General features: G+C 40.7%; 1 protein-coding gene across 5 annotated transcripts in view; it reads right to left on the bottom strand.

Annotated features, from left to right (window-relative positions):
- The window catches only part of slc5a7 (solute carrier family 5 member 7), a 43,319-nt gene that overhangs the window by 10,341 nt on the left and 7,805 nt on the right, over window positions 1–25,173 (bottom strand). The window contains exons 3-10 of one of the 5 annotated variants that reach the window (XM_003218763.4): window positions 24,694–24,917; window positions 23,326–23,551; window positions 11,059–11,172; window positions 9,568–9,723; window positions 4,080–4,228; window positions 2,831–2,974; window positions 2,326–2,479; window positions 968–1,185 (exon numbers count right to left, since the gene is read on the bottom strand). In XM_003218763.4, coding sequence (XP_003218811.1) covers window positions 968–1,185; window positions 2,326–2,479; window positions 2,831–2,974; window positions 4,080–4,228; window positions 9,568–9,723; window positions 11,059–11,172; window positions 23,326–23,503 — 1,113 coding nt within the window. In that variant the 5' untranslated portion in view covers window positions 23,504–23,551; window positions 24,694–24,917. Of the gene's footprint in view, window positions 1–967; window positions 1,186–2,325; window positions 2,480–2,830; window positions 2,975–4,079; window positions 4,229–9,567; window positions 9,724–11,058; window positions 11,173–12,647; window positions 12,747–22,126; window positions 22,148–23,325; window positions 23,552–24,693; window positions 24,918–25,173 lie in introns of those variants that run through there. The other 4 variants (XM_062975408.1, XM_062975410.1, XM_062975409.1 and 1 more) reach the window with 4 other exon arrangements.

Here is a 25,173-nt window from a genome sequence, read left to right as displayed (position 1 = left end):
ATTTTAGAGGATGGATACATCCAAAAATCTGGGAGCTGCATTTGCCTTTGGGATCTCAGAGTTATCCAGAGGAGCCTATTTTGGAGACAAGGGAGACAAGGCTTTGGGATGTATCTATACTGTAGTATTAATGCAGTTTGACACTACTTTAACTGCTATGGCACAATGCTGTGGAAGCATGGGAATTGCAGGCCTTCAGCCTTCTTGTCCAAATGGTACTGGAGCACGACCAACTAATCCTTGGAAAACTCCTTTAAAGGTCAGATTGAAACTTGGAACCATTTACTATTCCATTGATGTGGAAGCCACAAGCCACCATAATTTTGGATTGCATTTCTTCTCTGTTCCCCTTCCTTGAGTGGATGGGTGGGGGTCTAAGAAGGGATTTTTGCAAACAACCTAGAGTTAGAGGGCATGTAAAGCTATCATTGTGGATGAATCTAAGTCGACATCTCTAAGGTCTACATGGATCAACAATTAAGTACTTTTTGTTGGTGTGAATATACATCACAATCTCCTGGTAGATCTCTGGATGACATGCAGTAGATCAGCAAGGGATTCTGGCTTCTAATAGTACAATGATAACAAGGAAAATGAATTTTCTGCCAGACCTTGTCTCGTGCTGATGTTTTGCCAAATATTATGTTGGGCACATCAAGTGCTAGAATCCTTGATGTGTAGTAACTCCGTTGCAGGTTTGCATTTCAATATACAATACTGCAAAACTCCTGAACTGCAGAACGCAACTGACTCCACTGTAGCCCTGATCACCTACTGTTTTGCGCCTAGTTCTCATTAATGAACTGTGGGGATCTAGTAAAACCCAAAATAGATTCCATAAGCAATCTCAAAGTCTGCTTACTCATGGAGTGCTCTTTCTTTCTTTTAGATAGGAAACCTGTAACCAGCCACCAAATGTAATAATGTTGCTGTATCCCACAAAAAAGTTGTTGCAAATTACTCTTACACTTTGTCGAAAGGAAAGTTGGTAAATGTTTCGTGCAAACATGGAGCTTGCCGATAAGATGGAAGAGTCGGCAGAGGACATTACAGCAGCAGACACTGCACCAAGGCCAAAGAAGGAGATATACACTGGGCAAAGATACTGAAGGACAATAGGTAAAATCATGTCAGCTTCATTATTTATCTTAGGATCTGGACCATCGTATGCAGTCTGGTTCCAAGCTGTAATACAAATATACATAGAGAATTATGGATTCTGTGCAAAAGGAAGTTTAAACACCATGGTGACCCTGAATTTTGAAACCTGCATAAGATATATTAATTAAATATATGTATATAAGGATAAATGCTGAGAAAACTTAGGGTGCATCTACACTGTTTCTGCAGTTTGACACCACTTTAACTGTCATCGCTCAGTGTTATGGAACAGCCTCTAATTACACAGCATAGAGCCATGCCAGTTAAAGTGTTGTCAAACATTAATTCTACACCTAATGGTGTAGATGCACCCTTAGGTGTAGATCTTTGCTCATTGTGTGAGTTTGGGAACCCAGCCTCTGATCTACCTTACAGGACTTTTGTGAGGATAAATTGAGCAGGGAGAAAACCATGCTCACTGCCTTGAATTCCTTGGAGGAAAAGTAATAAACAAACATAATCAAAATGTATGTATAAATAAATAATAAATGCAAATAGCATTTTCTTTTGTTAGTTATGCAGGACAGCAAATGGTTTACAACAGGGCTCTGCTTTCTGGACATCTTATATCCAACCAACTTCCATTTTTACTGGTTGAAATTTCACCTGGCATTTACCTCTCATACTTTTAAAAAGAGAAATGCAATGCAATCAAATATTTAAAATAATATGCAGCTTGGCCCACCATTTCCGTTTCAATAGGCTCCCCAATAAGTTATTAGGTATTATTGTCATAAGGCAGGATTAAATATTATACAGACACATTAATTGAAAAAATATGTATTACATATTACATATATAACAATACATATTACAAAAAATACATATTGCATGGTTATGTGTAAACAACTTAAGAAAAACCCTCTTTCTCAAATGTCCTAAACCAAAGACAGGTTTAAAACTGAAAAGGCAAGAAGTGTATGAAACACCAAGGAAAAAGGATCGGGGGGGGGGGGGGGGGAAGGAAAGATCAACATGACCACCAAGGGTGAAATATTCATTTTCCTTAGGGCAGAGATGGAAAACTTCAGGCCTTTCAGATGCTTTGGACTTTAATTCCCATAAAGCAATGACAGCTACAGGTCAAAACCTAGTCATCAAAGGCTTTACCAACTCTGCTAAATCAACATTTTCAAGTCACTATAATCCAGAGATTCAACATACCTGTTGATGCCCCTATTGCACCAATGAGTATTGCAGGTAATGCCATCACAAGGCATCCAAACGCTGCGAGGAGGGATAACACTTGAGCATATGTAGCAGATGAAGAAGAAAGAACTCGCTGGAAATACGCTTGCCAAGGGATTCCTCCTAGCATCTGCAAATAACAGGAAGAAGATGTTCCACAATTTCTGGTCAAGAGCAACTCACTTAAATTCAGCTGAATATATAGTCCTGATTTCCAGTTCACTTCCTGTTTAAACAAATAGCACCTCCTGGGACAAACAGTATGATCATGCTGGCCCCTTTCTGCCTTACTTGTGTAGTACCACTTACAATTCACCAATTCAAGGCTCCTCATTCAGCAAATAAACTCAGTCTAATATTTTCCATAGTTGCTATCTTAACATCAGCTACCTGTTATATTCAGGATAGGGCTAGGCAGTTGTAAAATTCTTAAGCATCTTAACCATTTTGCACTTCTAGAATTTTGTATAGGAGTGCTTACCAGTAACAAGAAATTGTCAACCCATATGAAGATGTCAGGTGTTTTAATGGTTCCAAGCCAAGGTTCCTGAAACACTTCATGTACAGCTGTGTAGCCAATATCTGTCACAGCAGGATGGGACATGGCAAATGGAACACTAATCCACTAAAACAAAAGAGAAGCAATTTAAAAATGGATACTAAAAAGAGAGCAAAGAAGAAATTCAAAATTGATTGTTCTAGCAGTTCTTGTTTCAGAAGCAGATTTCTGTCTAGAAAAGACAGTAATAACCTTTTCTGATTATCAGGATTTTTTTTAACCCAAATAAAATTTGACATTCAACACAGGTAAGGAGAAGATTTGCCTGAAAATATCAAATAAACATATTGCTGATACAGTGTTTTGCAAACTGAGCATCTAGGGAAAAATGGTAAGTGTCCTACCTTAGTAAATCAACACAACTGTTAAATTCTTTTAATTCAACAGCTTTCCTCTAGCTGAAACTAGGAACTGGATTTAGGCAGAGAAGGGAGCAGGAATGGTGTGGGTTTCTAGATATTGTTGAACTGGAAGTCCCAGCATTCTTAAACCTGCTGGGAACTGCAATCCAACAATATATAGAGGTGGAGTTGCCATGTTTTCCATATAGTGATACAGAACAGGTCCTCTTGGTGGCCAGGTCCAGTCCAAACTAGCTGGAATTATATGAGGTACGCCTATATGACGCTTCCTTGAGTCTTGCAAGAGGTAAGTCTTTCATCAGATCTTTGGTGTCCTGTGAGATTTCCAATCTTGTTAAGATCCATGCAAAGTGGAACAGACTTTACAAAACAGGGTGTGTATCTTATATGGAGGACAATAAAATTCACTTGAGGTAGGATAGAGTATATTTTGCCTTAATTTGGATCAAGGGAATTCTGCTTGTATGGATTCCAACAATTCTTCCCAGCTTGGACAATGGAAAACACCTGTATGACTTGTACTCCAAAACCCCTGGAGTACAAAAGGTTTCTCATCCCAGCTGTAGTTCTGATCAATAGGTCTGGAGTAGACTGATGCAGTATATGCAAACGGTAGGTAATAGAAGTAAAACTGCACCAGTAATGTTTGACTGAGAAGACTATCAATTTCACCCACTAGAGCCATCATTTGTCATAACCATTCAGAAACTTTCTCACAATCTAGGTTTTAATAAAGCAACTACTTCCTGCCCTCCACACTCAGGAAGATCACCATAGGGTCAGATATGGAAATATAAAAAGATACTCACCAGTCCCAAGAAAATGCAGAACAGCTGGACAACATCAGTATAGGCAACTGAGTAAAGCCCCCCCACCAATGTGTACAGAACTGCAATAAGGGCAGAAATAACAACCGAAATATTCATATTGATATCAATGATCACACTTATAGTGGCACCTGCAAAATGAGTTAGAGAGAGAAACAAAAAGAAACTCCTCTTAGAAATGCATGCATTCTTCGAATATGTTTCATCAGTTCATAGTTACATATGTTGTTATGGGTTGCTAAAAAGGGAGAAGGTTTGCAATGCTTAAAGAAGGAGAATAATGTATATGGGAGTTCTGTTGCTTATATACATGGCGTTCTCAAGACTTGAGAAGAACTATAAAGTTGAGGATGAGCAGCTGGCCAAATATGAATGGACTGTACTAAAACACTGCATTTGAGGTGATGCAAAGCTTTTGCTTGTAGTGTTATTTTTTATTTTGAAGAACGTGAATGAAGACAGATTCGTTTCTAAGGGTGGGTGGCATGGAATGGGAGCTGCCATAAGAGCACATAGTCTGGGCTCTAAAATTACCTACCATAACTGTTGTCCTGTTGGAGGAATTTGGGGAAATAAAGAGCTAGAGATTGGAAGAGATGACAACAACTCCCAGAACCTACCCACCCTACTCATCATAGCTGGCTGTCCCGTTTCCAGGCTCTGCAAGGAACCTATTCTTGCACACTTTGTTCTCCATAGCCTGACCTCATAGTGTATGTGATCCACTCTCACCCATAATTATTAACAAGTCTCAGTTCCCAGTCTACAAGTTGTTCTTTTGAGAACACAAGAGGCTTAAAAGGCATTTGATTTGCTTGCTTGCTTGTGAAACACCTCAGAAAGATTCCACTTAGAGAATAGTGTGTTAAAAGAGAGGATGAATTTTAAATTTCCTGAAAATTGTTGAACCCATTCAGTTTTCATCACCTCAGCATGGAATGTATTCTCAGACTTTTCAGCACTTACGATGAAATTATGTTTTAAAAGCTCCCCATTGCTTTCTAGCTAATCAGAGCACAGCTGGAGATAAGGTTGATTATTTTATTTTTTTAAAAGACTTTACTGCAAAAACAGCTTTACATGTGCAGTAATGTGGGGGGGGGGGGAGAGAATTTTTAAAAGAGGGAAAACAACTAGCAAACGTTGCAAAGACCACTTAACAGTAATTTTTCTGAAGAGTTTTCCTTGAAGCTAAAAGTGCTATCAAACTATATTCCCTCAAGAGAATGAAAAAAAAAACCCATTTGGAAACCAAATTCCATCAAAGGTTGAGACATCAAATGACAAAGGCTGGGTCTACACTGCCATATAATCCAGTTTCCGATCCCAGAGTATCTTCTTCGAACTGGATTATATGGCAGAGTAGTCTCAAGCAGATAACCTGGAATCAGATACTGGATCATTGGGAGCAATTTTTAATGTAATTCCTGTTGAATTTGATTTTTCAGCTGTATTAGACTTAAATAGTCATGCTGATTTCAATACTGCAGTTAGTTTTCTTCTTTCACATTAAGTTTTTTTCTCTACATCTTATCATAAGGCAGTGGTTGTCAACCTGTGGGTCCCCAGGTGTTTTGGCCTTTACTTACTTAGGCGATCCCTCGTAGCTTGAGGATGATGGCTATCCAGGTGTAGTGTCTTGGCAGTTGATGTGTAGATGGTTGTGGAGACCTGTTCTTGACCTGCATGTTCTTCCACAGTGAAGACATCGGTTTCCAGACACAAGACAATCCCGGTCAGGGTTGGCTTGACATGCCTTCCTCTTGGCACATTTCTTCCTTAAGCCCTCCATTCATGCCTCTTCGAATTCTGCACCTCCAATGCACCTCCAGTTAGAGCACTCAAGGGCCAGGCCTTCCCAGTTCTCGGTTCTATGCCACAGTTTAAGGTTGGTTTTGAGCCCATCTTTAACTCTCTTTTCCGGTCCACCAACATTATGTTTCCCGTTCTTGAGTTGGGAGTATTGTAACTGCTTTGGAAGATGGTGATCAGGTATTCAGACAACATGGCCAGTCTAGCGAAGTTGATGGCATAGGAGCATCACTTCTTTGCTGGTGGTCCTTGCTTCTTCCAGCATGCTGACATTTGGCTGCCTGACTTCCCAAGAGATTTGCAGGATTTTTTGGAGGCAACGCTGATGGAATATTTCTAGGAGTTGAGTGTGATGTCTGTAGACAGTCCATGTTTCACAGGCGTATAGCAGAGTTGGGAGGACAATAGATTTATACACAAGCACCTTGGTATCCCTACCAATGTCCCAATCCTCAAACACTCTCTGCTTCATTAGGAAAAATGCTTCACTCACAGAGCTCCAGCAGTGTTGTATTTCAGCGTCAATGTTGACTTTTGTGGAGAGGTGACTGCCAAGGTAGTTGAAATGGTCAACATTTTCTAATGTTACACTATTCATGGCATTGCAGAGGGATTGGATGGTGCCTGCTGGAAGAGCACTTTGGTTTTCTCAATGTTCAATGAGAGGCGGAGCTTTTTGTATGCTTCTGCAAAGGTGTTTAGAGTGGCTTGTAGATCTTCTTTTGAATGCAGACAGACTACCTTATCATCAGCATATATTGGAGTTCTATAACAGATTATCTGTTTCAAAATGGATTATATGTCAGTGTAATCTCATATAATCCAGTTCAAAGCAGATAATCTGGGATCAGATATTGGATCACTGGGAGCAATTTTTAATGTAAATCCTGTTGAATTTGATTTTTCACATGTTTTAGACTTAAATAATCATGCTGATTTCAAAACTGCAGTTAGTTTTCTTCTTTCACATTAAGTTTTTTCTCTACATTTTATCATAAGACAGTGGTTGTCAACCTTTGGGTCCTCAGGTGTTTTGGCCAGCTCCCAGAAATCCCAGCCAGTTTATCAGCTGTTAGAATTTCTGGGAGTTGAAGGGCAAAACATCTGGGGACCCACATCCATTCTAGGCTGGAATCAAGGGAAGCACTAGTGCTCTCCTATTGGCTGAGTTCAAACCTCTGTCTCTAAGGGGTGGGGGACGACCTTAGAGACCAGCAAAAGGTTCATACTTGTCCAGGCTATTAAGTTACACATGAGACCGTGTGGTAAGAGGTTGTATGTAGTGGTAAGAGGTTGTATCACTCTATGTAGTGAACCATATTTCGAAGTGTAGTCTGAGTTTTTGTCTGTATACAAGGAATTAGCAGAATTTTTAAATTTACATATGAATGCATTTCCTTTCTTCAGATAATGTTTGTCTCCACTATGCTGCATCGTAAGTGCCTAAATAACCCTGATTCGTTTTGTTATATCTGTGGCAGTTTCACCATTCCCAGTGAAAGGACAAACATCAGTGCATTTGTCATGCAAGCCTACTTTGTATATTTTAAAGTAAAACTCGGTGATCAAGATAAGTCTTGGGCCTCTCACAAGGTGTGCAAGCAATGTGCTGAGAATTTATGGGAGTGGATGAAGGCAAAACATGATAAATTGCCATTTGAGATATCTATGGTTTGGTGAGAGCCCAGAGATCATTCAAATGACTGTTACTTTTGTATAGTAAAAAGTCAGGATATAACAAGAAAAATAAATGTAAAATAGAGTATTCTAGTCTACCATCAGCTATAGGCCCAGTGCCTCATTCGGCTGAAATCCCAGTGCCAGTTTTCATTGAACTACCCTCTTTCGAAAAACAGGAGTATGGTAAAGAACAGCAGCAACAATGAAGATTTTGAAACTGAAGATTGTTTGCAAGGAATTTGATCAGCATGAGTTGTATGATTTGGCATGAGATTTGGGAATATCCAAAAAGGCATATGATGGCCTTTTGTTGGAGCATCAGGTGAAATTGTCCACAAATTAAACATCCCAGGAAAAGCTATAAGTGTAATTTTTTTACTTTAATATATATGTTTGGTAGCAGAACTTTACTACTTGTACACCATTTGACTTACAGTAACAATATATAGCCTTTGTGTGAATAAAATAATTCTAAATAAACAGTACATTCAGGTAATTTTTAATTTATTTTCCTTTGTATGTACATTTTGTATTATTTTGGGGACAAAGGGAGGGTATCCTGTACCTTAAAAAGTTGATGTGATAGAAAAAAAATTGGGATCATTTTTGGATTTAGATGCCAAAAGGTAGCCAAAAACAAGTGTCAGAGCTAACTCAATAAAAATGTGTTTCCCAGTGATTTGGCAGCATAGATCCAGCCCAAGTCTGAGTTTCCCTTGGAGCTTAAATTGATAGTCTCAAAGTGTATCTAAACTTAACTGAACAATCAATCAGTTTTAAAGGGCTCTGGAGGTGCTCCAAGCAACCCTGGGAGTATCCTCAGAGAGCCCTTCAGAAATTCACAAGGCCACCCAGACTAAAGGTGCATTGGGGCCACCACCACTATGTTGCCATCAGCAAACAGTAATCTTCCAGAGTTTAGCTAGAAACATCACATTTCTGGCATGTTGCCTGATGCCCAACATGACGTCATCAGAAATGCAACGCTGACAGCAAGACTCTAGGAGAGAGCCGTTTGCTGATGGCAATGCAGTAGTAGATCCATTAGTGGTGTGAACAGATTCTGCCATATCCAGCTGTCTATATCTCCAAAATTACAGGATCTCTCCAGAGCTTTTAGGAAGCTTCAGAGTAAATCCTTTGTTCCACTGTCATGGAGTAATAGCAGGATACTCAATTTTGTAATAGTTCATTTATTTTGCCATTGCTTTGCTTTCAGTGAAGTCAGATTGTTTCCTGCTTAAGTTGTTGGTGGCAGTGGTTGCTGCCATTTTAATGCAACAAATCAAGTGTTTGCAGCAAAATGTAAAAAGCAATAAAATTAATAATCAGATGCTTGACAATGTTGAGTCCTCCCACGTAACTGTGGTCCTTGTCTGTGGCATAAGTATGTGTTTACATTGCCATCTCTATCATCTTTTCCATTTTATATTATTTGATCAGATAGTTCACTACAGTATGATTACATATTTAAGCAATCCTAGGTCCTCTAAACTTGTAAGCACAAATAATGAGATATATTATTGCTGGATGTTTAGATCTTGCTGTTTTTACTAGGAAGATTAAATGGCTTAATATGAACAAATACATTTTCTGTTGCAACATAATCACCTCAAATCTCCTTAAAGTTAAAGCAAATTGTAAAGTCAAAGTCATTTGTGATGAAATTCCCCAAATGTTACTATAAACAGAAGAACACCTGACATTTCTGCAGAATGTTCTACAATCAGATTTTGATACCAATGTACCTCTGTATTGTTGTTAGCTTGAGTTTCTGAACGGATTAGTGAGTGTTTGTGACTGCATATACACGCACACCAATGTTCATACGCTTCTCCTTTTGGATGTTTACTCTGTGCTACAAATAGCCAGCTTTTCATTTAATCAGAATTATTGTCTTTCCCAAAAATGTGTCCAGATACCACCAGCTAATGATCTCTCTACTTCATTCTATGAAATTACTCCTAGGGTTCCTTACCTAATGCAGAGAAGATGGCAGCAGCCCAGAACATTTCTCCCATCACGGCAGGTATGAAGATAAGCCCTCCCATCCTTTTCCCATAAATCTGCTGAAAGGGGTCCAACATGGTTACATAGCCTTTGGAACGCATGGGCTTTGCAAAAAACAAGCCACCTGAAACACCAAAAACCAGAAATATCATACATATCAACACTGCTTGAATTATAATTCCCATAAACAGGTATCTTCCACAACCTTCCAGGTTTTTCCTCAGTTCCCAGGTGTCATTGCTGTGCACCCAAGCTGCAGGAAAGCAGAATGGTTCTCAGATGCTGCCACCCACCCCTTTCTGCTAGCCAGTAAATGGGCATGTGTGTGTGAGTCCATCAGCTAAAATGTGGATTAGAAAGATGTAATTCCTTCTGATGAGACTTCACAGCAAGCCTCACTGATTGAGGATTAGAATAATGATAATAATGATAGTAATAAATGTTTATTTAATATCCACCACTCCTTTTGGCTCAAAAGCAACAGGAGCCCTATCCCATATTTTATCTAGCAACCCTAATTTCCATAACATTTTGGAATCAGCATATCAGATATACTCAGACACTGAAGTAACATTTGAAGCACCAAAATGTGTATTGGCAATGGCTAGCATTATATGAAACTATGAAATGAAATTAAAAAATACATTTTAAAATGGGAGAAATTAAATTTGTCATAGCTAGGATGAATTATAGTGATGAAGATTATTTTCCCCTAAAATGTGATTGTTATTTCAAACCATATCAGTTTTGACTAATGATAATTTTAAGAAATGGAAAAAGGATCTGTCCATGCACTCTTCTTAGAAAATACAAAAAGAAAACAACAAAATTTCAGAGTATGACAGCCCTTAAAAAGTGTTTTGCAGATCAGCTGAATACAGTTTGCCAGAGACCTGGAACTAATTCTTCTTCCTCGTTCCTATTTCCCATAAACTCATCAACATGAAATGCCAGCAAAAGGATAGTGAGTCAAAGTGCTGTCTGATTAATGGATCCAATAGAAAGATTAACTTCAGCTGGCATTATTGATAACACAGCCCAACCAAAACCATTTTTCCTCGGTGTCCTGGTTTTTAGGCCTGTTCCTGAAAATATTTGGGATGCTGATCCAGAAAATTGCATTGGATAGACCACATCAGCTCTAGTTTCTTAGATATGGTTACAATTCTTTATGGGTGAGCAGATGGCAACTGGTATATGGCATATGTTCTGTATCTCAAAAACTAGAGCTGACAGGAGAAAACTGGTGTCATTTTTTGAACCAGCAAATCAAATAGTCCCTTTTGGGGAGAGAGGGTGGGTGTATGTATGTATGTGTATATATATATGTATATATGTGTGTATATATATATATATATATATATATGTATATCATTATTAAATATACTAAAAAAAACAGGGCTAACATTTGAGGCACCAAAATGTGTGTTGACCAGTGAACTTTGCATGTTTAACTTACCAACAACCAGACTGAGAGAATATCCAATGGGTGCCTGGGCCCAGGCCAGTCCGAAGCCTGGTACATATACAGCCTCAGCCGTTCCATTTATATAACCTCCTCCAACCCAGGTGGCTGAAGAAGAAATAGAGAAGAACTTTTAAAGGACAGAGTAGATGGGAGAAGAAAGGCAACAGAATTCACCTGTGGTATTAATTCAGAATAATAGAGAGTGACATTGTGTGCAGCCGCGTCTCAGCTAAAGATTTGTTAGTTGACGTGCCCTTAATATGCCTATGTACATTATATGTTAAAGATGCATTCTAAAGAACTAGAGATAATTTGAGACTGAGAGAGAGAGAGAGAGAACTGTAATAGCCTCACACACTCAAACATATTTACTTTCATATTCTTTGTTATGCATTCTTTGTTGATAGATTGGACAACAGTGCAAGATTTGAGAGGACAATTTCCTGCTCTTGGAACCCTGCAGGACCTATATAGGTTGCCAAAAATAGCGAAATGCAAAAACAAAACTTTGGAAGTGCTGGAAGCCCAGTTTCAGTTTTGAAGAATGGTTGCAGTTCCATTTATGTCTATAGGCATTTTCTAGGTCCTCCAGCATGATTATGGTATTCTTGAGCAGAAATTCCTTCATTTCAATAGTTTATTATTAGTCACAGTTTCATGCGTCCATGCAAAATCTGGGAACGTATCCTCCATGGATATGAGGGTTGTACTGATTTTTATATTTAAAAAACATGAAGAGAAGCTCTACAACCTATTTAAAAGTATGACATCCTCCAAAATCCTAGGCTTGTGTTTGTTTAGACTCATTTCTGAATTCAACTGTGCCTTTATACAAACATTTTGTCTTCACTCAGTTGTGAAACAGCAACATTTGTGGTATAGCTTTGTCCTGTACGACTAATGAGGTGATGCTCAATGGCATCTCTATCAAGCAGACAATGTAGAAATATCTAAAGTGCCTCGCCTACAGAAACATTGTACTTCATGCTGGGCAACGTTTCCATTTGAATTGATGTAGTGGTTTGTTTTTCTTTGTTTTTTTCCTGTTGGAAGTCTTGTTGTGAATTGATCTATTTTGGAGTTTCTAAAAAGATTTGCACCTCCATTTGTTTTATGTAACACCATTTTTTTAAAAAAAAAACCCAAATGTAACAAATCTTTAAAGCAAGCAAAATGAAGTGTGGGACTTCGGCACTGCCAGAATCAGAATGTCGAATAAAATCAACAGGGCAAATTAATTATGATGGTTCACCTAAATCTCATTGATCTGAACTGATTTGTTCTATTTGTGAGTAAGTCAGGATCTAACTCTGTTTCAAAGGAACAACAACAACCACCACCACCACAACAATATGTAAGGCACTATTCCAAGCTGCCATAATATTAGCACAACATTATATTGTAATGGTGAGCATTTTGTTGATCCATACGTATGGAACCTGTAGATTTCCAACAAAAGTTATCCTTCTTCTACAGAATGGGTGGGGAATCACTCTCACCAGTCCTTACCATTGCCTAGGCTGGTTAGGGTTGCTAGGACTTACAGTCCAGCACTGTATAAACAATTGCCAAATTCTTACCTCTGTCCTGCCTGTTGGCCTGAATTGACTTCTTTCCCCCTCTCTCAGGCTGGATCTACTTACCAAATAATGCATTCAGGATGCAGGTTAATCTGAATTCTGAAATTACATTATGTGGCAGTTTAGATCACTTACCACAATCAAAGTTTAAAGGACTTCAGTACATGGAGTCCCTGAGTTACAAACATCTGACTTCGAAATTACTCATAGCTAAGAACATAAACAAGAGGAAGTGAGAGAAATCTACCCCTTGGAAGGGAAATTCACTCCTGGAAGGGTTATCACAAGGAAAAGGTGTCTCAACTGAAGCTTTATCACCAAGCCTTGTTTCCACAGTAAGTCCAATTTTTCAAAATCCAATTATCACAGAAACAGAAAGTGAGGGAAAATCTCCTGAACAGAGGTGCAGACAGCAAAACAAACAGCACAAGGGCATTAACCATACCCAATGCATTGAAAGCTAAAAAAAACAAAAAAAAAAAACCTTTTGGCTGGAGTTACACTTTAAAATGTACCTGTTCTGACTTACAAATTCAACATAAGAACAAACCTACAGAACCTATCTTGTTTGTAACTTGGAGACTACCTATATAGATCTTCATAGTCTCACATAGTCCCAGCCTTCAACTCAAGTGTGGTGAATGGGGTGAGTTTGTAGCCTTCTAGGGAACCATTCAGTTTTTATGCTAAGCATCAGGTGATAAGGCAACCCAGGTAGTAAAATGGAGGGAGAAATGTTTGCCTAGGACCTTTTTGCACGGCCCCTGGGGTTGTGCCATTTTGCCAGCAAAAGGGCAGGTTTGTAGGGTACCTCGTGGTGCTCTGTGCACCCTCCCTCCTTCCCCCATCATATGGTCAGGACGGGACTAGGTGCATTGGCGTCCTACTCCTGTCCCCATCATATGAATGAAAGAGCAGCAACACACATTGACGTGTTGCCCTTTCCCCGCTTCTAGAATTCCCTCCCAAAAGAGATCAAAATGGCCCGCTGCTTCTTCACTTTTAAAAACAATAAAAAAACTTCCTTATGCACTGAAGCATATAGAGTGGAGGAAGCATAGACTTATCAATGCTTAGATACTACGGAACGGAAATGACTTGTCACTCTGGCTACGTTGGCTTTTAAATTTTTTAAATCTTTATCTGTGTTTATCTTCCAGTCTATTATTAATGTTTAACTGTGAAAACTTAACTTATTTATTATTATTTTATTTATTTACCGTATTTATATCCCGCTTTTCTCTACCCCGAAGGGGACTCAAGGTGGCTTACATATGGCAATTATTCAATGCCTTAAAAACACATATAAAACATAAGCTTAAAATATAAGCAAATTAAAAATTAATACATAACATTTTTAAAATATTACATTCAGTTAAAATCACGGCATCCAAAAATCGTAGTCTAAAGCCTTTCATTGCACATATTACACATCTATTATTGCACTGTGCTGTTATCCAAAAGCTTGATCCCAGAGCCAGGTTTTTACTTTTCTTCTGAAGACTAGGAGGGAGGGGGCTGATCTTATATTACTAGGGAGGGAGTTCCGAAGCCGAGGGGCTACCACTGAGAGGCCCTGTCTCTCGTTCCCACCAGTCACACTTGCAAAGTGGAGTCCTTGTGGACAACAAGTTAAACATGAGCCAACAATGTGATGCGGCTGCTAAGAAAGCCAATGGGATTCTGGCCTGCATCAATAGGGGTATAGTGTCTAGATCCAGGGAAGTCATGCTCCTCCTCTATTCTGCCTTGGTCAGACCACACCTGGAATACTGTGTCCAGTTCTGGGCACCGCAGTTGAAGGGAGATGTTGACAAGCTGGAAAGCGTCCAGAGGAGGGCAACTAAAATGATCAAAGGTCTGGAGAACAAGCCCTATGAGGAGCGGCTTAAAGAAATGGGCATGTTTATCCTGAAGAAGAGAAGGCTGAGAGGAGACATGATAGCCATGGACAAATACGTGAAGGGAAGTCATAGGGAGGAGGGAGCAAGCTTGTTTTCTGCTGCCCTGCAGACTAGGACACAGAACAATAGCTTCAAACTACAGGAAAGGAGATTCCACCTGAACATCAGGAAGAACTTCCTCACTGTGAGGGCTGTTCGGCAGTGGAACTTTCTCCCCCGGGCTGTGGTGGAGGCTCCTTCTTTGGAGGCTTTTAAGCAGAGGCTGGATGGCCATCTGTCGGGGGTGCTTTGAATGCGATTTCCTGCTTCTTAGCAGGGGGTTGGACTGCATGGCCCATGAGGTCTCTTCCAACTCTACTATTCTATGATTTTATGAAAGCAGGTGGGACCGAGAGCAGGGCCTCCCCAGATGATCTTAATCTTTGGGGTTGTTCATAAGGGAAGATATGTTTGGACAGGTAAGCTGGGCCAGAACTGTTTAGTTATGTCATTGTCTAATATTTGGGGCTGTCTTTATTATTATTTTGATGTGGATATTGGGTATGATAGGACCGGGCTGTGGCGCAGTCTGGAAAGCAAGCCAGCTGCAACTAATCAACAAATCACTCTGACCAAGAGGTCATGAGTTCGAGGCCAGCCCGGTGCCTGCGTCTTGTCTCTGTCTCTGTTCTGTGTCATGGCATTGAATGTTTGCCTTTATGTGTGCAATGTGATCCGCCCTGAGTCCCCTTCGAGGTGAGAAGGGCGGAATATAAATGCTGTAAATAAATAAATAATAAATAAATGATTTGGTATCTGGGTGATTTTGGTTAGTTTGTTTTTTGTTTAGTATTGAGATCCTAAGTAATGTTATGCTATACTTTCTGTTTTGCTATTTACAGAAGGAATGGGAACCAGGTGGATTTCAAATTGGTGGAATCTGACGCATTAGTGTTGGTGTGAATTGATCAGTTTAAGAACCATTATTTGGGATCATTATGGAATAGAACAGTCAAGATTAAGCCATACATTCTAGATTAACCCAATATATTTTGTTGCCTGAGGTGAACTGCTAAACTCTCCTGGAGCATCAGTAAGCATGAGTCATAATACGTTTGTAAGTGAACAATGGCTGCTTTTTCAGCATGCCCCAAATTGAATTTTGCCTGAGATGGCCGGCTCACTATACCCAATATAGGGCCAACCTAACATTAGGCACTCTTCCCATGGCTGATATAAGGAATCTAACTAACACATCCTTTCCAGCGAAGAAAGCCATGGTGCTTTTATGGACAATTATGGAGAATCAATAACTCATCTTTTTAGTAATGTTTTTATGCTATATAAGCTGGTTGAGAAACTCTTTTTACAGAAGGGGAAAGGAGTAATTAAAATATTTAAATAACAGAAGTATCCCTACTGTATTCCACACTTGCATTTCTCCATCACTTCACTGCCTTTCCAACAGAATGCTTGAATACCCAGAATATAGTGCTGCTCCATAGAGATCTCAACAAGATTTTAAAGGAAGATAGTGATTTTGGAAGTAGAGTTTGGCCATGCTCCCTGAGAATTTTGGGAGTTATAGTCCAAAAACTAATGTTTTGAAGAAACAAAACCTTGGTGTTGTTATAGATGTGGCTAATTATTTTTCCTGTGATTTTGCTGATGACAACAGATGGTCTATGACAAAAATACAGAGTCGTTGCTGAGGCTTTTAATCAGTGTGTGCTGCATTTTTGAAATGCATCTGCTTTTAAATTACTTTTAATTAAATTGTGGATATTATAATTAGTTTGTGTTTTAGTATCACAACTTGCTTTTAGTTGTCAATAATTGTTTAATAAATAGTTATATGTTAAATGATTTTTGTTGTGGAGAGGAGAGGGCATGGATGAATTAAATAAAATATAAATGTGCTTCTTCATCTAATTTAGGCTTTGAAAAACAATAATTTTCTAGCTTTTTGGACATAAAAGACCAGAAGCAGAAAGAAACATAGTTGGTAGTACTGAATTATTGGAGATATAGTCAAAATCATCTAGATCAGTGGTTTTCAACCTGTGAGTTCCCAGAGGTTTTGGCCTTCAACTCCCAGAAATCATAACAGTTGGTAAACTGGCTGGGATTTCTGGGAGTTGTAGGCCAAAACACCTGCGGACCCACAGATTGAGAACCACTGCTCTAGATCACTGCTTCTTAAACTGTGGGTCCCAACCCCCAATGGTGTCTTCATAGCTCAATGGTGGGGTCATGAAAATTTTGGCAACAGTAGGTTTCTTGCAGTGTTTACTGTGGCTTCTACAGAAAATGCTTCAGCAGTGCTCCACAAAAAAGGAATCAGCCTGTGCTTATACCTATTTTACATATCTATATAGCTGGGGTCACATAAAAAAGTATTTGAAGGAAAGGGGTTGCAAATGGGAAAAGTATAAGAAGCCCTGATCTAGAGGTTCAAAGGCTCACCATCCTTTAACTAGAATCACCAAGATGAAGGAAGGCTGTCTAGGAGTTTGTATCCAAAAAGTATTCCTTAAAAAAAACCACTTTAAAATCAGCAATAGTCTGTCAATTTGCCAACCATGACACGGCTACAAGAAAACTGTGAAACTCTGTTTACGTTACAACCAGCTTTGCTTGTGGTGATTCTGGATTATATTTTATTATTGTTTTTCCTCCTCTATTATTATTTACTATTTTAATTTGGCAAATTAACCAGATTAACCTACCATGTGTGCAGCGTCATTGTGTGTAAAAAAAAAGACACAACAGCACATAAGGAATGGTTAAGGCCATGGCTACATTCAGTTGGTGAAAGGTAATATGGGTCAATTCTTGATCATCTTTATCCGAAGAAACAAAGACATGACCCGTGAAGGGATTGCAATCAATTAGCAAAGCCGAGCTCGGATAGCTTTTCTTTTTCAGGTAAATTTCATTTAATGGATGTTCTGCTCTTACATGGGAAATCCATTTAAAAGGAAAAGCTAAGATTACTGGATATATCAAGATTGATTTCAGTTCTACCGATTGTCAAAATAACATGATTTTCAAACAAAGCAGAGGTATAAATAAGTGTGGACTCTATACTGAAGCAATTTGTGGGAAAATGGGGGCATTATTATAGGACTGGATACATGAGGATATTGTATTGAACTAACAATTCTGCCCCCACCCATGACAATTTTCTCCAACCTCTAAATTTCTAGCATCTAAGTAACCTACAAATTTATCTGATTTTTTAAAAAAAAACCCAATTTAGACAGCCCAAGAAAAGACGGAAACAAAGTAACCAAAGAAATACGAACCCAAATATTTCCAGTGTCTCACTCTTTGCAATGATAAAAATTTGAAAACTAAAGGAAAATTTCATTGGGGAGCAGAATTCATATTGGGGGGCAATGTACCACCATATTCATAGCTGGTAAAAAGCCAAACAATCCAGAATATGCTCAGTGGGCACACTGTTAGTGGCGATGGGTGTAAGGTATGAAGGAATGGGAGAGAATATCCTGGAATGAGGCACAGCTGAGCGAAAGTGCTCCGCACTGCAAACATTTATTGCATCTCCCACCCATATTGACATATTATCCTTTAGTGCTGCTCAAAGTACTGGCTCATGGAACATGGAGAGTTTCCAGGAAACAAAGAAATAACTGTAGCCAATGGGCAAACTTCAAAAAATGTGCTGTTTCTCTACATAAAACAGCATTAAAAAAACACTCAGTTCACATCTAGTCTCAATACCATGCTGGAAACATCAGCATTAGCGTGAATGAATGAAGTCCCATTTTAAACAAATTTACCCTGTTCATTTTTCAGAAGTCCATGCGCTATCTTGATCTCTCCCTTGTTGACCAACTGATGGCACTTTTACAATTATTTATTTTTATTACATTTCTAAAATACCAAGTAATTAAGGTTTGATAAAGAGCACATAAACACATTAAAGTAACACAAATAATATAGCTCAAGATAATATTAAAGTAAAACCAGCAGCCACAGGTAAAATAGTCATGCAATCTAAGGGCATGAAAACAATTTCTAAAATCTATACACTGCACACTTCAGAGACTGAATATCAGTCAGTGTTCATATCAGAGAAAGCCTGTCTCTCATACAACCTGGTTACAGATGTTGCTAAAGGCACAGAGATATGTCAGCTATAATTATTTCTTAGATGTAGCAACTAATTTTCATAATCTCATATATTACTCCTCTTGTGGCATTCTCAGTTGGCACTTGGGGTTCTCAGCAAAAGCTTACCAAATAGATAGGCATCTAAATCATTTGCTTTTAGGATCATTTTTAAAGGGCTGGTGATGACAACATTTAGAATTTAATCTCTGTAAAATTAAAATCCAAATCAGGATTTTTAATATGGAATTTTATTTTGAAATAAAATAATTGCAGGCAACAAAAAGAAATTAAGAAATTAATTTCTCAAGAACAGGAATTATGTAGAAAAGGATATTTCCTTAGACTACAATCCTTCGTGTGCCATGGATGAATTTGTAGTTACAAGTAGAATACATCTAGCTAACAAGGAAAAGCTGATCTTGAGTAATTTTGGATGTGCACATTATGTGGCTGAAATGAGGTACTAAGAAAGAAACAGACAGATAAAATTCAACTGGACTGTGATAAAATCAGGATCTCAATGCAGCCAGGGTCTGACATTTTAACATAAATTTGTTTTTTTAGTAGGAAAAATGTACCAGTTGTAAATCCAGTACAAACTAAGATATATTTTGCTGCTCCATGTCTCTAAAGATGCAATTCTACACAGCCTATTTAAAAGTGATGATCATGCACTTAAGAAGTCTTACTTCTACATGATAATGCATAGGATTTGCCTGAAAATATATTTCTGTGTTGAAATGAAGCCCGTTATTTCTTCCTATTTCCCAATTTATTTATTACAAATTATTTATTATTGCATTTTCTTTATTCTGCCTCCCCCCCCAATAATTTGGATTTCTTTAAAAAGAAATCTGATTATTTTATAGAAGTTATTTTTGAAGAAATACAGTTACAACTTTCTAAATATGTAGTAGTGACCATAATAATACATTGTAGGCAGCAGATGCTGCTTGGTGAAATTTGGATTGCTTTCGGAACTGGTAGCCTGTCTATTGATAGAATTAACTGGAGTTCAACTTTCTGATTTTAGAAACCATATCTCCTGTCTGATAAAACACTAACTGGCAATTGTTTTCTATGGCCCATATGTTTATACAAAATATTAGTGTGAAATCAATGTGACAAAAATATTAGTCTGATGGGATTCCTTAGGAGGTGGGTGTGACCACAGAATCTTTAAATCAAATCTGATAGTTTAAACTGGTACAATAAAATCACAAGAGCTATTTCTCTTGATGGATACAGAATGGCAACCCAATGTACCTTCAAGTCATTTCCAACTTATAACAGAGTTTTCTTGGCAAGATTTGAATCAGAGGGGGTTTCCCTTTGCCTTTCTCTGAGGTTGAGAGGGTATGACCTGCCCAAAGTCAACCAGTGAGTTTCCATGGCTGAGCAGGGTCACTCCAGAGTCATATTCCAATGCTCAAACCACTACACCACTTTGGCTCTCTCCTTAAACTAAAGGGGAAATGAAATCCTACATTTTGAGTGTGTGGGAGAAGACACTATTTTGCTTAAGTTAACTGGCATCCTAGATAATTTTCTTATTACAGACCTGTAGTCCCATTTATAAGTGAGTGAAAATTTAGGCCTCATCTACACTGCCATATAATCCAGTTTGACCTGCATTATAATCAGGGCCGGCCGGAGATAATTTTTAATGGGAAGCGGGGGTGCTGAAAAGCGCCCCCGCCACCGGCCCCGCCTCCCGCGCCCTGGCCCCGCCTCCCACGCTGCGTGGGAGGCGGGGCCATGGCGATTAGTGAGGGGGCGGGGCCACAGTTGGCCCCACCCCCGCCCAGCGTGCCCTGGCCCCGCCTCCCACGCTGCGTGGGAGGCGGGGCCAGGGCACGCTGGGCGGGGGGGCGGGGCCAGAGTTGGCCCCGCCTCCCACGCTACTCCCACTCGCCCGTCTGGCCTTCCTAGCAGGCCAGAAAGCAGCGGAGGTCCCTCCAGGCCGCGATTGCGGCCTGGAGGGACCTCCGCTGCTTTCTGGCCTGGTAGGAAAGGCCAGACGGGCGAGCGGGAGTAGCGGAGGCGGAGCCAGCTCTGACGCCGCTCCCCCCCCGCCCAGCGTGCCTTGGCCCCGCCTCCCACGCTGCGTGGGAGGCAGGGCCAAGGCACGCTGGGCGGGGGGGGAGCGGCGTCAGAGCTGGCTCCGCCTCCCACGCTACTCCCGCTCGCCCGTCTGGCCTTCCTAGAAGGCCAGAAAGCAGCGGAGGTCCCTCCAGGCCGCGATTGCGGCCTGGAGGGACCTCCGCTGCTTTCTGGCCTGGTAGGAAAGGCCAGACGGGCGAGCGGGAGTAGCGGAGGCGGAGCCAGCTCTGACGCCGCTCCCCCCCCGCCCAGCGTGCCTTGGCCCCGCCTCCCGAGGCAGGGCCAAGGCACGCTGGGCGGGGGGGAGCGGCGTCAGAGCTGGCTCCGCCTCCGCTACTCCCGCTCGCCCGTCTGGCCTTTCCTACCAGGCCAGAAAGCAGCGGAGGTCCCTCCAGGCCGCAATCGCGGCCTGGAGGGACCTCCGCTGCTTTCTGGCCTTCTAGGAAGGCCAGACGGGCGAGCGGGAGTAGCGTGGGAGGCGGAGCCAGCTCTGACGCCGCTCCCCCCCCGCCCAGCGTGCCTTGGCCCTGCCTCCCACGCAGCGTGGGAGGCGGGGCCAAGGCACGCTGGGCGGGGGGGGAGCGGCGTCAGAGCTGGCTCCGCCTCCGCTACTCCCGCTCGCCCGTCTGGCCTTTCCTACCAGGCCAGAAAGCAGCGGAGGTCCCTCCAGGCCGCAATCGCGGCCTGGAGGGACCTCCGCTGCTTTCTGGCCTTCTAGGAAGGCCAGACGGGCGAGCGGGAGTAGCGTGGGAGGCGGAGCCAGCTCTGACGCCGCTCCCCCCCCGCCCAGCGTGCCTTGGCCCTGCCTCCCACGCAGCGTGGGAGGCGGGGCCAAGGCACGCTGGGCGGGGGGGGGGGAGCGGCGTCAGAGCTGGCCCCGCCTCCCACGCTACTCCCGCTCGCCCGTCTGGCCTTTTCAAGCAGGCCAGACGGGCCAGGGCGCACTGGGCGGGAGGCGGGGCACCGTCAGGGCGGTGCCCCGCCTCCCGCCCAGCCTGACGGCGCCCCCCCGGGCCTGCGCCCGAGGCGGCGGCGTCAGCTGCCGCATGAGTGGGGCCGGCCCTGATTATAATGGCCAGTGTAAACTCATAATGCAGATTGAACCACATTGACACATATGAGCCTAAACTGTCATATAATCCAGTTCAATGCAGTTAATCTGCATTCTGAAATTGGATTATATGGCAATGTAGATGGGGTCTTAATTGAAATCAACAGGGACATTTTTTCAGATTCTGTACTAATTTTCTAAAAATATTTCAGAACTGAAAATAATAATTAAAGATTAAATATGGCAGCAAAAGAGAACATTTGAGTCTGAAACAGGTTCTCTCTTGAATATATGTATTCTACCTCAAGAGTTAAGTCCTTTCAAAAGTAGGATGGAACTATTTCATATCTAACATCTCCTTTGCCATTATTCTTGAAGTGACATTTTGGTAACACCTGTAAATGATCGCCTACCCATGAATGCTTTAAGAACGTTGCTGCATTGTGACTCACCACTTGACCGCCTTGTCATTTTTGATGTCACCCTGGAATTAAAGTGGCTGGAAGGAAAACGGGGCTCCTGATCTAGCAACCCCCTTTTCTTTGTCAGTGCACACAACGATATTAAGGGTGCAGTTCTATGAAATAACTAATTCACGTAATGCCAGAATATAAGACTACAGCATCTTCTACAGTGCCCAATACCCCAGGACCTGATCCCAGATTATCTGCTTTAAACTGGAATATATGAGTTTCCACTGCCAGATAATCTGGGATAAGAAAATAATCTGGAAGTGTGGAAGGGGCCTAAGATGTGAAGCCCTGAATCATTGCGTTAAAATTGTCATAAGGCTAGTCATGCTCTTTAAAGTCAGCAGGTACTTATGCTTCAGATTTAAAGCATTGCACCTAGAATGGTCTTTGTGCTATTATATTTTGATGTTACCCTGTATGGATATGGATTTCTTTCATCCAGTACAGTATTGTAAAAGAGGTTTTGAAATGATAATTTTTCTTTACTAACATGCTAAAGGAAAAGGGAAATTCAACAGTCTTCCTTTTAATATTAAAAATGGAAAGTGTAGTTAATTATTAGCAAGATTCTATTTAAATGGTGAAGAGAACTATTAAGTTGCATATTGACACAACATGCTGCTAATGATGCATTAATTAACAAGACCATCTGGGTAATTTTTCAAAGCCAAAACGAAAACACAGAAAAACCTCTTCTCCATGTGTATCCTCAGGCCCCTTCTACATTGCCATATAATCCAGATTATCAAAGCAGATAATCCACATTATCTGTTTTGAACCGGATTGTATGGCAGTGTAAACTCATTTAATCCAGTTCAAAGCAGATAATCTGGATTATATGGCAGTGCAGAAGGGGCCTCAGAAGCAACTTGTTGAAGGTTTTCTGTTTGTGCAGCTTAGAGTATCACTAAAACTCAAGCATCATTCTGTAGATCCTAATCCTGTACCCTTTGCAAATGATACATTTACATCGGCATGAAACCAATAACACCCTCAAGTAAAAAGTAAAAAGAGAGGAGCATACGTACCGGTCATGGTAAACGCACCCACCAGCATGCCAATATCTCTTCCTCCTACTATAATAGCTTCACTACGATCTACTTCACTGCCGCTGTTTCTGGTTTTCCAAGCAGCCCATATTCCAACCAACAGGATGGCCAAGTAAAACAAAATGATAGCTACCAGGCCCTCCACGTGGAATGACATTTTGAAGGTATAACAATTTCCCGGATTGCTATTTCATTACCATGAAAGCTGGAGAAAAGATAACAGTTTATTATATATTGGCTGGACAGCAATAGCACACTTTTGTGTCCAAATCATACTAATTCATTTAAAAATTCATTTTGTTTTAACTAAACATTTATCACCATAGGATAACTCTCTTCCAGAAATAATTGCGTTTACCTTTCAGACAATCCATATGTCATTCATTGCAATTGTACTACCTCTGAATAAATATTTTAGTCTTAGAATAAGGGTGTGGCTGGCTCATTGTTTTAGCTTTCATTAATTTCAGCAAGACAAGTTTATTGGAATTGATTTTTTTTTCTGGAATAGATTGATTTGTGGAACATAAATGTGGGTTCAGAATCAAAAGTTTCTCCATAGACCTCAAGAATATGGAAAACCAGTTTAACCTTCCGTAGCAGGAAACATTTTTTCACTGTTCTGGGAGGTAAGTGAACATTTAACTCCTGCCTCCCCACCCCCGCTGCCAACCCCCCCCCCCCCATTGTTAAAAGAACAAAGACCAGAAACGCAAAGACTAAACCTGCCACTTTTGCAATATAGTTTTCATTTGATAAGAATAACATTTGTTTCACTGATACAGGAAAACATTTAGAGCATAAACAGAATCCAACACTGTCACCTGCTCTATAAATGAAAGAGTAGAAACTGTTCGTCTGTACAAATAATATACAAAACATTAATATATATTGCAACCCTGGCTCATCTTGTTACTTTTTCTTTGAAAAATTGCCTACTGTTTTGAATCAGGAAATAAGCAATATATTTCCATTGAACCAGAGGGTATCCTAAGTGTTACATAAATACCTTAAGAATTTAAGTCCAGTATTATCCAAGCATCTTCCCCAAAAGCTAAGATAAATTATTTCTTTCTCCTGCCTCATCTTTAGTGAAAGTTGTCTTAAAATTTCATGAACAGTTTTTATTTAAAGTTCCAGCAAAAAATAAGCACCTGGAAGAAATATTCCTGTTCACACTGGGAGTTCCTAAAAACTCCCAGAGCAGCTTCAGTAACAAGTTGGATTCCTTTTATTACTGACACCCAGAAAAGACAATTATTGTTCACTGTATTGTTAGACAAAACCTCCCTCTCTGGCCATGACCTCCCTCTTGTTTCCGTTCTCCCCATTCCTGCCCCAATTCACCTCTTGTTCCAGCAGGTTTCCTCTTTTGCCTTCTTCCACTGCACTCCGGCTGTACTTTCCCTTGATCTGGCATCAAGCAGCTCAATCTCCGCACCTTGTGTTCACCCACAGAGGCAGAGTGTGAGAAGCAGCTTTTCCTGTCTTTAAAGGGACAGGCACATTTGCAAAGAGCTCCAGTGCCTTACAAGAGCATCACATAGACTAGTCTAGACACATGTAGAGTCCTGGGCAGAAAAGAAGCCAAGTACCCTAGGTCAGCTAAGGAGCTGGATTTCCTCCCAGTCTTGCAAAATGTTGTTTCCTCTTCTTTTCGAACCCATTCCTGATTGTTCTTCAGGACTATAGCTATGGATATACACAGCCAGACCATCAGCCAGCCAACCCCAGTGGGAAAATTATCTAGGGCTTCTCTCTCAAGGGATCATCAATTCCTTCTGGATGCAGTCAGGAGAAGCAAAACAGAAGGCCCTTGGCCTGGAT

The sequence above is a fragment of the Anolis carolinensis genome, chromosome 3 (assembly GCF_035594765.1).
Source record: "Anolis carolinensis isolate JA03-04 chromosome 3, rAnoCar3.1.pri, whole genome shotgun sequence".
Classification (NCBI taxonomy): domain Eukaryota; kingdom Metazoa; phylum Chordata; class Lepidosauria; order Squamata; family Dactyloidae; genus Anolis; species Anolis carolinensis.
Note: the sequence above shows the minus strand (reverse complement) of the source record. Positions and strands in the feature narration are given on the sequence as shown.